Below are 12,371 nucleotides of genomic sequence, written 5' to 3'. Positions count from 1 at the left end.
GTAGAATTTCTGACCTCATTTTCATATTTTATGCATGCAATTGCATATAAAATTATATATATATTTTTTTTTTTCAAGGGCTGATATTGATTTAATTCAAAATTGTGCCTATAATGAACTGCATGTGCTGTGTCAACAATGGTTACGAACCACAGAGCTGGAAACGCTAACTGAGAACAGCCCAGAGTTTTACCATCTTGAGCTTGTGGATAAAATAACGCAGCTGCACTCATTTCACATCTGTAGCAACAACTGGGACACGGACTGAGACAACAATTCCAGTCTTCATCTTTAAACGAAAAAGAAAGAGGGAGCAGAAGAATCTCGCGTGTGAAAACGGCATGAAGAGCTTGCTGGATTTGATAGTTTAAAAAGCTGTCTGCCTTTTATAATATTCGGCTTTAACAACCTCGGGGCATCATTTATGCAACTCCTCCTGACGGACGCTGCAGTCTTAGTCTCAAAAGCTCCCAGACATCAGATTTATAGCTAATGTTCACCTGCTGCATAGATTAGTTATGAGCTTTCTTTACCTTTTCCTATGCTCGGATTTGAGAATACCTGATTAAATAAATTCATATATATGTTTTGCTCTGTTTGCTGTTTAAGCTTTTACCAGCTAAAAAGCTCTGGGATTCTGATGAGTTGGCCAAAGATGGAAGGAAAGGGATGCTTCTTGGTGAGGAGTGGCGTGACAATGCATGGGGATCGTCTCGTGAGTGGCTCTTATGTATTTTTTTGTCCTTTTTATTAATCTATACCCTTCCAGAGTAATATCAGCTAACTCGGTTGAAGTTCAGGCAATACTTCAGGACCGTGGACTTAAATGTTTAGTTTTCAATGCACCACACAATGGCTTCAAACAAAGATGAAACACATTTGTCAGCAGTTCTGTCAAAGTGAAGAGAGATGCTGTAAAATAATCCTTAGCTGTTCACTCCAGATATCCCAACAGTTTACTGGGATACTGTGCAGTGACAGATCATCTAAAATTATTACCGCTACAAGAGGCTTCATAAATTATTGATATTATAATAATAATATAATCAAAACGCATTTTATGGCTGACTCAGGGTTTACCTTCCATTTGATTACTTATTTTCATTTAGATCATTCAGTGTCTCAACCAATCATGGTGCAGCGGCGGCCAGGCCAAGGTTTCCATGGCAACGGTGATGCCAATTCCGTGCTATCACCTCGCTCAGAAGGTGGAGGCCTGGGGGTGAGCATGGTGGAATATGTCCTGAGCTCCTCTCCTGGGGACAAAATGGACAGTCGCTACAGGAACGGTGGTTATGTAAGTCAACAATCTATGATACTTGTAACCGCAAAAGTGGGCGTTGCCTTTCTTATTCCAACTTTATTTTCAAGTTTAAAAAAAAAAATATGTGCGTATGGGTTTTCGATTACAGGGTGGAGGAGATACTGACCAAGACGGGAGAGAGAAGAGTGATGTCCAGGAGAAGGTCTCGCCTTTTGAGGAAAACAAAAGCCCTGAGAAGGTGGGAGACGATGGTGATCCCGCTAAGGCCAATGGAAGAGGTCTGCTAAATGGCATGGATAGAGACTGCAAAGACTTCAAGTAGGTCTTCCTGTCACAGCAATTTAATATGAAAAGATCACGATAGTTGTCAAAGGTAACACTGTTAGCCATAGAAATTAGCATGGTTAATGGAAAATCTATGTATATTTAGATTCTTACTCCAAACTCTCTTCCAGCTGATGGTAGACACGCACACCTGCACTGTTTTGCCGTGCAACTTATTAAGAAGAAATTGGTCTGCGCTCTTTGAATCAGAGAATTTAGTTGGAGTATAGCCAGCCTATAATATCACATCAGACACTTGAACTATGCGACAGACAACGGTTGACACTGCACACTAAAAGGTGTCTATAGTGAAGCCTGGATCTTTGCTCATTAATTTCTGTTCGTGTTTGGATTAAAAGTAGTGATGAGTAGGGACAGTAGTAATTTGCTAAAACAAATCAACCAAGTCTATATTTCAGTTTCTGAGATTCTGAACACAGAGTGAAGCAATTTTCAAACCTGGGCCTATATAGACACTTAAAAGCTGTTTGTAAGTTATCTAATTGCCTCTGACATCATATAACCCCTGTGTCCCTCTGTCAGTTAATCAGTTAATTATGTCAGACTTGCATATCCCATTGGGCCACCTTCTTCAAGGGATGGACTTGGCCAGTGATTGTATGTTTGTGTGGAGAATATCTGCATTTGAATTTCTTCAGTCTGGGTTAAATTTCCGTAGATTACAATATATATATATATTTTTTAAAACATGATTAACAACAAGTTTTAATCACTTGATGGCACTACTTTATTGTGGTTTTCTATTGAAAGCTACTTTTATTTTTTTATTTTCTTATTATTTTTTATTTTTTTGCAGTCCAACCCCTGGAAGCCGTCAAGCTTCTCCCACCGAGGCTGTGGAGAGGATGGGTCCCAGTCAGACAGGTTTGGAGATGATGGGACAGCACCACGCCCACGTCCTCCAGCAGCAGAATCCCCAAAACAAGGTCCAGGTGGAGGACTTCCATAATCAAGAAGCCCAGAACATGGGTGGCATGGAGCAGCAAGCGGGTGTGGAGTCGTTACAGTTTGATTATGCTGGGAATCAGATCCAGGTGGACTCCTCAGGAACTCCAGTAGGATTGTTTGACTACAGCTCTCAACAGCAGGTCTGTTGCAGCACAAAACACATTGATGATACGATCCAACTGTTGGTGGGCTCAACAGATTGTGATCTTTTGTTTTTTCAGTTGTTCCAGAGATCTAATCCCCTGACTGTTCAGCAGCTCACTGCAGCTCAGCAACAACAATATGCCTTGGCTGCAGCTCAGCAGCAGCATCTCGGTAAGACGGGCTGTTCGTCCCACTGGGTGTCTAGTACATCGTATTGTGTAATACAGTTTAATACAGTTACATTGGTCTGATGTGGTCTTTATGTCTCATTTGTATAGATTTTTGAATGAGGCTTGATATGGAAATATTACTGTTCTTTATTACTTAGCTGGCCTTGCTCCTGCATTTGTGCCAAACCCTTACATCATTAATGCTGGCCCCCCTGGAACTGATCCCTACACTGCCGCTGGGCTGGCAGCAGCGGCCACGCTTGGAGGTGATCATACAGCATATGTTCATTCCTTTTTTTTGGCTTTTCAGTTTAAGCTTTTGTTCTTTTCTTCCCATCACAAAAAAAGTTCTCTATTAATCTGCTGTTCTGGACATGTATAATGTCATAATTTTGTTCTCAGGGCCCACAGTTGTCCCGCCACAGTACTACGGTGTTCCTTGGGGCGTGTACCCAGCCAATCTTTTCCAGCAACAGGCTGCATCTAATGCCAACCACTCGGCTAATCAGCAAGCATCCAATCAGGGACCAGGACCCGGCCAACCACAGGTCGGCATTATTTATATTTATTTTGTTGACACGTTCATGTGTTCTATTGATGGCTTTTATTTTTCTTCTTGTTTTTCTCTTTATAAGTCCAGAGCTATAAGAACCTTTGTCAGAAAAGCTAGTTTCTCTATCGCTCCCTGGGGCCAAATTTGCTATTGATCTCTTTTGTTTTAGTAGTTTTATAGTAAGGCACCAACGACCAGAAAGCAATGTGCTGTGACATAATTGCCCATTCTCTACTTGCTAAACCTTGTCTGTTCCTCATTTACTCACATTTACTGAACATTGTGGTGACCTGGAGGGGGGAATTATTTGTTAATTTCATTGCAGTAAATTGTGGTGCAAAAATGACAGCACCTCTGCTTTCTTTGTTGTTGTTCTTCCTTCAGGTGATGCGCACAGGAAACAGCCAGCGACCTCTTACACCTGGGCAAGGCCAGCAGAGTCAGCAGGAATCTTTGGCAGCTGCTGCAAACCCTGCACTGGCTTACGCGGGAATGTCTGGTGAGTAGACGACTTCATATAACCAAAAGGTCACAGTTTAGCCCAATACATTAACAATTGAATACATATTTTCACTCTTTGATGTTGTTTTGGCTAGAATCTGGGGGTCAGTGGAACATTTGAGACAAGAATGTTATGCTTATTCCTTTTGTTTTTTGTTTTTTTTGTCTCCAGGTTATCAGGTATTGGCCCCTGCTGCCTATTATGACCAGACTGGAGCATTGGTGATGGGCCCTGGTGCCCGAACCGGCCTCGGTGGGCCTGTTCGTCTCGTCCAGACCCCTCTCCTCATAAACCCTGCAGCAGCACAGGCTGGTAAGAACTAACCCTGTTCTGTTACATACAACATCGTGGATGCTGGGATTTCATGTCGATAGTGAACTAAAATTCCAATCTTGGATACTAATCTCTCCAACAACAGCAGCAGCAGCAGTGTCTGCATCTGGCTCCGGTAACAACATGTCTGGCCCGCCAGCCAACGGACTGTACCGCTCCATGCCTCAACCTCAGCCTCAGCCACAGCAGCAGCAGGCTCCCCCGCCCAGCAGTGGCCTGCCCTCAAGCTCATTCTATGGCTCTGGATCGGTGCCCAACACTTCTCAGAGCAGCTCCCTTTTTTCACACAACTCTGCTGCGCCCCCACCAAGTTCCTCCCTGGGCTTCAGCAGCACAGGTGGCTCTCTGGGCGTGGGTCTGGGCTCTGCTCTTGGAGGCTTTGGCTCTTCAGGTCAGTAGCTGAACTGCAAGTTACCCAAAGTTTCCAGATCATCAGTTTGAATTTTCAATCAACTGTATCATATTAACTTTAGTGTGGACAAGAAGCCTTAAACTGGCTCTCCATTATTCCTTTTGCAGTATCTAGCTCTACAAGTAGCAGCGTATCTCGCAGGGACTCCCTGTTGGCAAGTTCTGACCTATACAAACGAGGTGGCAGCAGTTTAACCCCCATTGGCCAGCCATTTTACAACAGCCTGGGTTACTCATCTTCACCCAGCCCCATTGGCCTAACACCAGGTCACTCCCCATTGACTCCTCCACCTTCTCTGCCATCGTCTCATGGATCTTCGTCCAGCCTTCACCTGGGTAAGCTTAAAGACCCCCAACAATCACGCCTTGATGTCCCATTAATACTCGGATGTCTTCTAGTTTCAAATTCTATACGTTTACTGTATTAATAATTTTGTATATAGGGGTAATGTACGGAGGGAACTATGAATGCTGTTCCTTATTTGAATTTATTTTAGAGCATCTCTGGATTAAATTAGTTTTTAAACAACATAGTTTTGTTTAACAGTCTCTCAAGTCAATACATTTTTTTTTTTTTAGATGATCAGTTTGTTTTACTCCAGCAACACCCCAGTGAAAGCAATACCATGCAACAACATACTGGAAGAAATAAGATAACACAGTTCTCTTAGTGTCATAATGGTCCTGGTATAATTCTAGGTGGCCTGACAAATGGCAGTGGGCGTTACATTTCTGCCGCTCCTGGAGCTGAGGCCAAATACCGAAGCGCCGGCAGTACATCCAGTCTGTTCAACTCCAGCAGCCAGCTGTTCCCTCCGTCTCGGCCCCGCTACAGTCGCTCTGATGTCATGCCCTCTGGGCGCAGCCGTCTACTGGAAGACTTCAGGAACAACCGTTTCCCGAATCTTCAACTCCGCGACCTGCCAGGACACATGGTGGAGTTCTCCCAAGACCAGCATGGATCCAGGTATCCTTGATCCGGCTTTCTGGTGTTAACTAGATCCCTGCAGTTTTGCCTTGTTGAACTGAAATTTTTTTCGCTTTTTTTTTTTTTTTTGTTTCTTAATCTGTTTTATTTGTCTTTTGCTTCTAGATTTATCCAGCAGAAGCTGGAGAGAGCCACTCCTGCTGAGAGGCAGATGGTGTTTGGAGAGATTCTGCAAGCAGCGTATCAACTGATGACTGATGTATTTGGGAATTATGTCATTCAAAAGTTCTTTGAGGTTTGAGTGATTTTTATCTTGTGGTCTCGTCTTTCACTACACTTTGTTTTTGTTTTCTGTAGCATATATGTAAATGGATTTTTGTCCTTCGTGTCATGCAGTTTGGAAGCGCAGACCAGAAGCTTGCTTTGGCAACACGCATTCGTGGGCATGTTCTCCCCCTGGCTTTGCAGATGTATGGTTGCAGGGTCATTCAAAAGGCCCTGGAGTCCATTTCCTCAGATCAGCAGGTAATTGTAAGTGAGCTTTCACTTCTCATTGAACAGTTTTTCCTTTTATATTTGTATTTTTCTCAGGTTAAACAGATGAACTGTTGTATCTGTTACTCTGTAGGGTGACATTGTACGGGAGCTGGATGGCCATGTGTTGAAGTGTGTGAAGGACCAGAATGGTAACCATGTGGTGCAGAAGTGCATCGAATGTGTCCAGCCTCAGGCCCTGCAGTTCATTATTGATGCTTTCCAAGGACAGGTGAGATAATTATTAGTGTAATTCTTCTTAAGTTTGTTACAAAAAAACAGACCAGTCAGGCCAGTTTATTGAAGCACATGTCCTTATTGTTTATACAAAGAGAACAAAATTAAGTAATGCAAGGAGTACTACGAAGCCAAACAAATGGCTTAGTTAGGTGTGTTTAAGCTATGGACCCATTGTGGTTTCAATCTTAACTAAATATAATTTCTTTTGATAAGAACATAGTATTGAATTAATGACTTGGAGTATAGATTCTCAGCTTCTCCAGTCATGCAACCTGCTCTTATTATCAATAAAGCCTTGAGTGATTTTTGTACAGAAGAAGCTTGATTTTGTGTATACACCCAAACAGCCTGAAGAGGATTTTGTTGAGCCAGCTAATGCTAAGAAAAACTGGCTGTGTTGAGCTTGCTTTGTAGTACATAACTCTGTCTGAAATAAAATGCCCCTCCTGAAAGAGAATCTAACATAAACAAGAGTTGCACGTCCATTGCATCCACAAACGTGATCTCACAGGTATCAAATGTAAAATAACTAACTTCAAATAATTTGTTTCTAAATATTGAAGTTCTGATTAAAATAAAAGATGAGCTCCCTTTTTTTTCTTAAGTGTATTTAAGGATAAGATTACATTATTAATAAATGGGTCTCAAAAGATATGGAAAGTGTTGTGGGAATACGACACCTTGAACAAATTCCACAATTAAAGTTTGGCTGGATTCATAATGGATTCACTATAGTTTGTGTGGCTGATCTAATTTTTTTCCTTTTATTTTTGTTTGTTTTCCTAAACATTGAACCTTTTTTCTTCAGATTTTGAGCTGCATTCAATTTGCCCTATTTATTATAAAGAGTGCATTTGATCTCTCTTATTTAGCTACGTTACAGATTGAAGAGATTCATTCAGATTTCCTTTCAGCGTCGCATTATCGTTGTGGTTGTGCTGTGATCTTTGTGAAGCCGTCTGTTCTTGCTTTTCCCTCGTTCTGCAGGTGTTTGTGCTTTCCACACATCCCTATGGCTGCAGAGTTATCCAGAGGATTTTGGAGCACTGCACTCAGGAGCAAACTCTTCCTATCCTGGAAGAGCTGCATCAGCACTCTGAACAGCTGGGCCAGGTGAGCACAGCCATCTACCCCAGTTCAAAACCCACACTGAACTGCTGCTGTAACTTCTCTGTTTGCTAGATGCGGCTGATCACTGTTCAGATGTGTCTTGTGTATTGGCATGTTCCCTTCATGTTTGAGCATTTCATATATTTTAGCCTCTCATTGTTCCTGTGTATTTGTGGTCTGCTAAGTGTAAAGTGTAAGGATGAATGTAATTGTGCTGTTAGCTGTCATTACATCTGACATGTGATTATTTAAACATCCACCCTGCCCCCTCACTTATTCCATCTAGAAATATCAAGGCGTTTCATTGGAGATGACACCCAAAACATATTATACAGTGTCCCGTGATGCACTGTTCAAGGTCAGAGCAATTTGCCTCTCTCTCGCGGATGTCCCCGTCTTTCCCTCCTGTTTCCCCTCTCATCTCTTCTTTTGTAAAGAGTCTAACTTAACATTTAGTTGTCCAATTCCCACCTTCTACATACGTCTCCTAACCCTCTGAGCTGCCTTTTTCTTGTCCTTTCCCCCCACTCTTGCTTTGTGCTGCACAGGATTCACAAAGCACATGCTTATCTTCTGTCTGATCCCTCTTTTTGCCGGCAGTATTTTCTGATCAATCTGTTTTTCTCTTTTCAACTTGGTTACGCTTGAATTGTATTGGTTTAGTTTCCTGAGAATCTGTATGTGTCAACCAAAGTGTCCACAAGTGTCTTCAAGTCACTTGTAATTCACCTAAAAGTCCAAAAAGCAGCGCAATTCAGGTTTGGTTAAAACAGATTGACAGGAAATGGATTTGAAGGCAAGCACTTTGAAATAAAAGGTGGAGATCAGATTACCTACCCAACAAATTACTACTTTAACAAGATTGACTGTTGAGTGGTGTTATTTGTTGCTTGGTCAGGTGAGGTTTTGTCTCCATCTTGTCTCACTAAAGTCACACCCATAACTGTCTATCACCCATTTCTGAAGGGGCAAAGATGCTATTGGTTGTATTGTCTGGTCAGCAACACTCCAAACCAGTAGCATCTGTTTTGTCTGACCTTCTGCAGTGATGACGTGAGGGTATTTTCAATGCTACAAATGGGGGTGTCACTCATTCGTCAGCCTGTCATTGTAGAGATGCATGATTATCTCACACCAGCTGAGACCAGTGGTGAAAATGACTGCATGAGTATCAATCGGCTCAAAGGTTGTCTCACTGAATCATTGTGATGAAACACTGTGAGCAGTTTGAAACGGCATGGCCTTGCACTCACATCTCCGCTGCCTCCCACAGGATCAGTATGGTAACTACGTCATTCAGCATGTTTTGGAGCACGGCAGGCCAGAGGATAAGAGCAAGATTGTGGCAGAGGTTCGAGGAAAGGTTCTTGTCCTGAGCCAACATAAATTTGCAAGGTAGGTGGTTATACTCTTAACTCTGGCTGTGTTTACATAGACCACAATACTCTGATTATGGTGTTTACAGGAATTGAATGAAGGCTATTCCAGTCATATTCCTGTTTTTCATGAATGACTGAAGCCTGTATTCTGTGCTACGTAGAGCTAAATTCAAAACCTTCATTAACGCCATTTCCCTTTGAAAATAAGAACCATTACTCAGATTTTTCCATCACCCTGAAACTGCATCTTCTCTTGTTGCAGTATCTTATTCAAATTAAGGTCTTATTTAGGGAAACGTTCGAATAGGGATGTCCACGTAAGTGTGCCCAGTCGTTACTGATAGAATCATGTCAGTCGACTTTAAATTCAAGAAGTTTCTGTTTCTTATTATCATTAGACTGTCTTAATGAAATTATGAGATGTTTTCCCTCTGCTACACAAAAAGGCACTGAAATCTTTTTAATCAGCCGGGAGTTGAAGCTAAAAAGAACAATATGGTTTAACTGAATGAAATGTGAGGATCTTGATCAGACTTATCTGTAATATCCTGGGTTTGTTACACTGTTGAGGAGGTTAATGTTATGTGTAATTTAGCTGAAACAATTCTGAGGTCTGCGCAAGCTACAATAAAAACATCAGCTGGTTGTTTTGTTATGTGACTGCTGTTCACCTCGTACAATTCCTTTGGGGGGGTTCTTTCGTTAATTCGCCCTGGGAGGAATGTAAACCACAGGGGTTATTTGAAAAAGGTTTCAAATAAGAGTCTCGGCTTTCTCTGAAGCAGGCCGACTCGCAGCAAACATTTGCACGCACCTTATCAGGATTTGCACAGGTGTATTTCTACAGGTTTGTAAACGGTTGAGCTACTGTTTGTGTGGCTTTCATTATACCTGTGCTTTTCATGCTGTGACAACTCAAGACGTATCTGCTCTGAAAAAGTTGCCATCCATATTAAGCCTCCCAGGATGAACAGACATCACAAAAGAGAAACAATGAATACAACCGGTGCAACAACATAATGACACACTGGAAGTTCCCCACAAGCACATTGCAGAGCCATATTTGAATAGAAGCTTTGGTTATCGTTTGATTCTTCACACAAAAACGTCATCAAGATAAAATATGTACCAATTACAGTCTCAACTACTCTTTTACGACTTTTGTTTCAGAATATAGGAACAAACCTTTTGCACAAGCACACCCATCGATTATTAATTAACAGTATGAATGTCACCAACACCTGCAATGAATGCACATGCATTGATCTGATACATTTGGATTATAGGAGGCTGTCTTTATTGAAAATATGCAGGTTTATTTTTGACTGTTCGCAACTATAACCGTGAAAGTGTTTCACTAACTCTGTTATCTCAAGTCATTACATGCACACATGTAAGAAACCCATTGGATGAATATGAGTCCATCTTGTCATTTGTGTGTAACAATTGGTCGTTTTCCCTCAGTAATGTAGTGGAGAAGTGTGTGATCCACTCCTCGCGTGCAGAGAGAGCTCTGCTGATAGACGAAGTGTGCTGCCAGAAGGATGGGCCCCACAGCGCCTTGTACACCATGATGAAGGACCAGTACGCCAATTATGTTGTCCAAAGAATGATCGACATGGCAGAACCTGCTCAGCGTAAAATCATCATGCACAAGGTGAGTTCACTGCTACCTGTGCACATGCTCGGACATGCCAAGTCTATATTTTTACCCTAAAAGAGTTCCAATTAGGGCTGAAAAGTCAGGGGGGGGGGATCAGTCATGCTGCGGTTACCGAGGTCATGATTCACCTTACTTGGTTATCTTGGAAAAAGCACACGTAAATTACTGAATTCAGTTTTTCTCAACTCAAACATACAACAACAAGTAGATATCCAATATTTTCAAAATAAAATGTTTGTTTTTTTTACAAAATTTAAGTAAAAAAACATCTTTGTAGTAGTGAAAACTTGCCCTAAGCAGGGATATTTAACTTCAACTTTGAAGCTGAAGCAGCATTAACTTTAACTTTAAATAGATATTTAAAATGATTCTCTCTAACCACGTTCTTTAAAAATAAACCGTGTGCGCCCTCCAAAAAGAGGTAGCGTTCTTTTTGTGTCGCTCAGCTCGACTTCCATCTTCGCCTGGTCCTCGCTGCACGCTGGAAAGTCACGTGACCATACACGCCTCACGTGTCCCTCCCTAAACTGAGAGCAGCTAGTCATCTTTTCATGAGCAGTGTAGAAAATTGGCAAACGGCTCTCAGAGAGAATGAGCTGTCATGTTCATACATACGTGTAATAAAATGAACAGGCTGACATCGCAGCCCCACTTGCAGTTCGCCATGCAGCTGTAGTTTCTTAGGAAATTGTTGCATGCCCTACTAAACCGCACACAGATGCCAGCTTTGTGGTCAATTTTGTGGCTCTTTGCATCCAAGTTTAGGTTTTTCTCAGGAACTTGAATAAATGTTTACCTGGCATGATTTACTACAGTTGAATAGGGCCTTTACATTTTACATGAATATTTTCTGACAACCACAAACAGCCTTTGTTAAAGCCTTTAAGCAGCACCAATGCAACCAGTCGTCTGGTTAAAAGAGCCTGTACATATAAAATATGACAAAGCTGTTTGAGTGGTGTTAGAGCTGTAGGATGTTAGTTTTATCTCCCCTTTTAATTATTTACAAGTGACAAAGTATAAATTAGGTTTTTTTTAGGTTTAAAGAGTCCGAGAGTGTGTGTTTGAATGTATTTCTAGTTGTTTGTTTGGCACACCCCTGTGTGGCTTCAGAGGCTGAGCTCATTCAAATGAATGAGTTTGTTTACATGTCTGTGTGCGTTGCCAGCTGGGACTGTGCGTGTTAATGTTTACAGTATGTGTTGTCATAGCAAAATGTGGTTAGAGGGAGACCCGCTGCAGGGAGAGCCATCACAAAGACCGCTTTTGGTACATATGGAGCCAATCCCAGTCTTTACCCAAAGGCCTGACCATTAAACCCTCAGAGTTGACTGACGTCTCCACTGTATCGATTCGTGCGACTTCATCATTTTCAATATTTAACTCCTACGGTATTTTGTGTTTTTTGTAAGCTGTGTGTCCTGTCATTTTTGTGACTTAAACACTGAGTGAGCTCAGTTTTTACTTTAACCTTTAACGTTAAAACCTCAGCCACAGGGAGGTGATCTTTGTGCCCGGCTGCAGGGTTCGGTCTTTGCTCGTCTCAGCTCTCATTACCTCTCCTGATCTCCTTTCTGTCCTCATTTTGTTTTCTTAAAATCTGCTCTAGACCAGTTTATTGTGGACATTTGTCTAATATATTAATATAGTAATGATTACATGGGGATTGCGCGATTAAGACCATGTGAGATTTGAACTGACACACTGAAAAGTAATAGTTTTGGGCCTCTTGTAAGTGGGAAAGGATGTCAGCATGTTGACTGGCATCACAGATGGTTTGATTGGTCTTTTTTTGCCCTGTTCATGCACGAGTGAACGTGATCTGAGCGCAACAATCGATTCTATCA

At 41.8% G+C, this 12,371-nt stretch overlaps 1 protein-coding gene across 1 annotated transcript in view; it reads left to right on the top strand.

Annotated features, from left to right (window-relative positions):
• Positions 1-12,371, top strand: part of LOC140267621 (apolipoprotein B-100-like) — a 36,630-nt gene that overhangs the window by 21,520 nt on the left and 2,739 nt on the right. The window contains 19 exon segments of the mRNA XM_072362948.1: positions 610-715; positions 1,110-1,297; positions 1,413-1,582; positions 2,406-2,697; positions 2,779-2,872; positions 3,030-3,137; positions 3,274-3,419; positions 3,809-3,923; positions 4,098-4,238; positions 4,348-4,650; positions 4,779-5,006; positions 5,370-5,637; positions 5,764-5,893; positions 5,995-6,129; positions 6,227-6,364; positions 7,360-7,485; positions 7,769-7,840; positions 8,756-8,877; positions 10,326-10,518. Of these exon segments, the coding sequence (XP_072219049.1) occupies positions 610-715; positions 1,110-1,297; positions 1,413-1,582; positions 2,406-2,697; positions 2,779-2,872; positions 3,030-3,137; positions 3,274-3,419; positions 3,809-3,923; positions 4,098-4,238; positions 4,348-4,650; positions 4,779-5,006; positions 5,370-5,637; positions 5,764-5,893; positions 5,995-6,129; positions 6,227-6,364; positions 7,360-7,485; positions 7,769-7,840; positions 8,756-8,877; positions 10,326-10,518 (3,075 nt within the window).

Source organism: Leuresthes tenuis, unplaced genomic scaffold (assembly GCF_036924035.1).
Source record: "Leuresthes tenuis unplaced genomic scaffold, fLeuTen1.0.hap1 SCAF_13, whole genome shotgun sequence".
Classification (NCBI taxonomy): Eukaryota; Metazoa; Chordata; class Actinopteri; order Atheriniformes; family Atherinopsidae; genus Leuresthes; species Leuresthes tenuis.
Note: the sequence above shows the minus strand (reverse complement) of the source record. Positions and strands in the feature narration are given on the sequence as shown.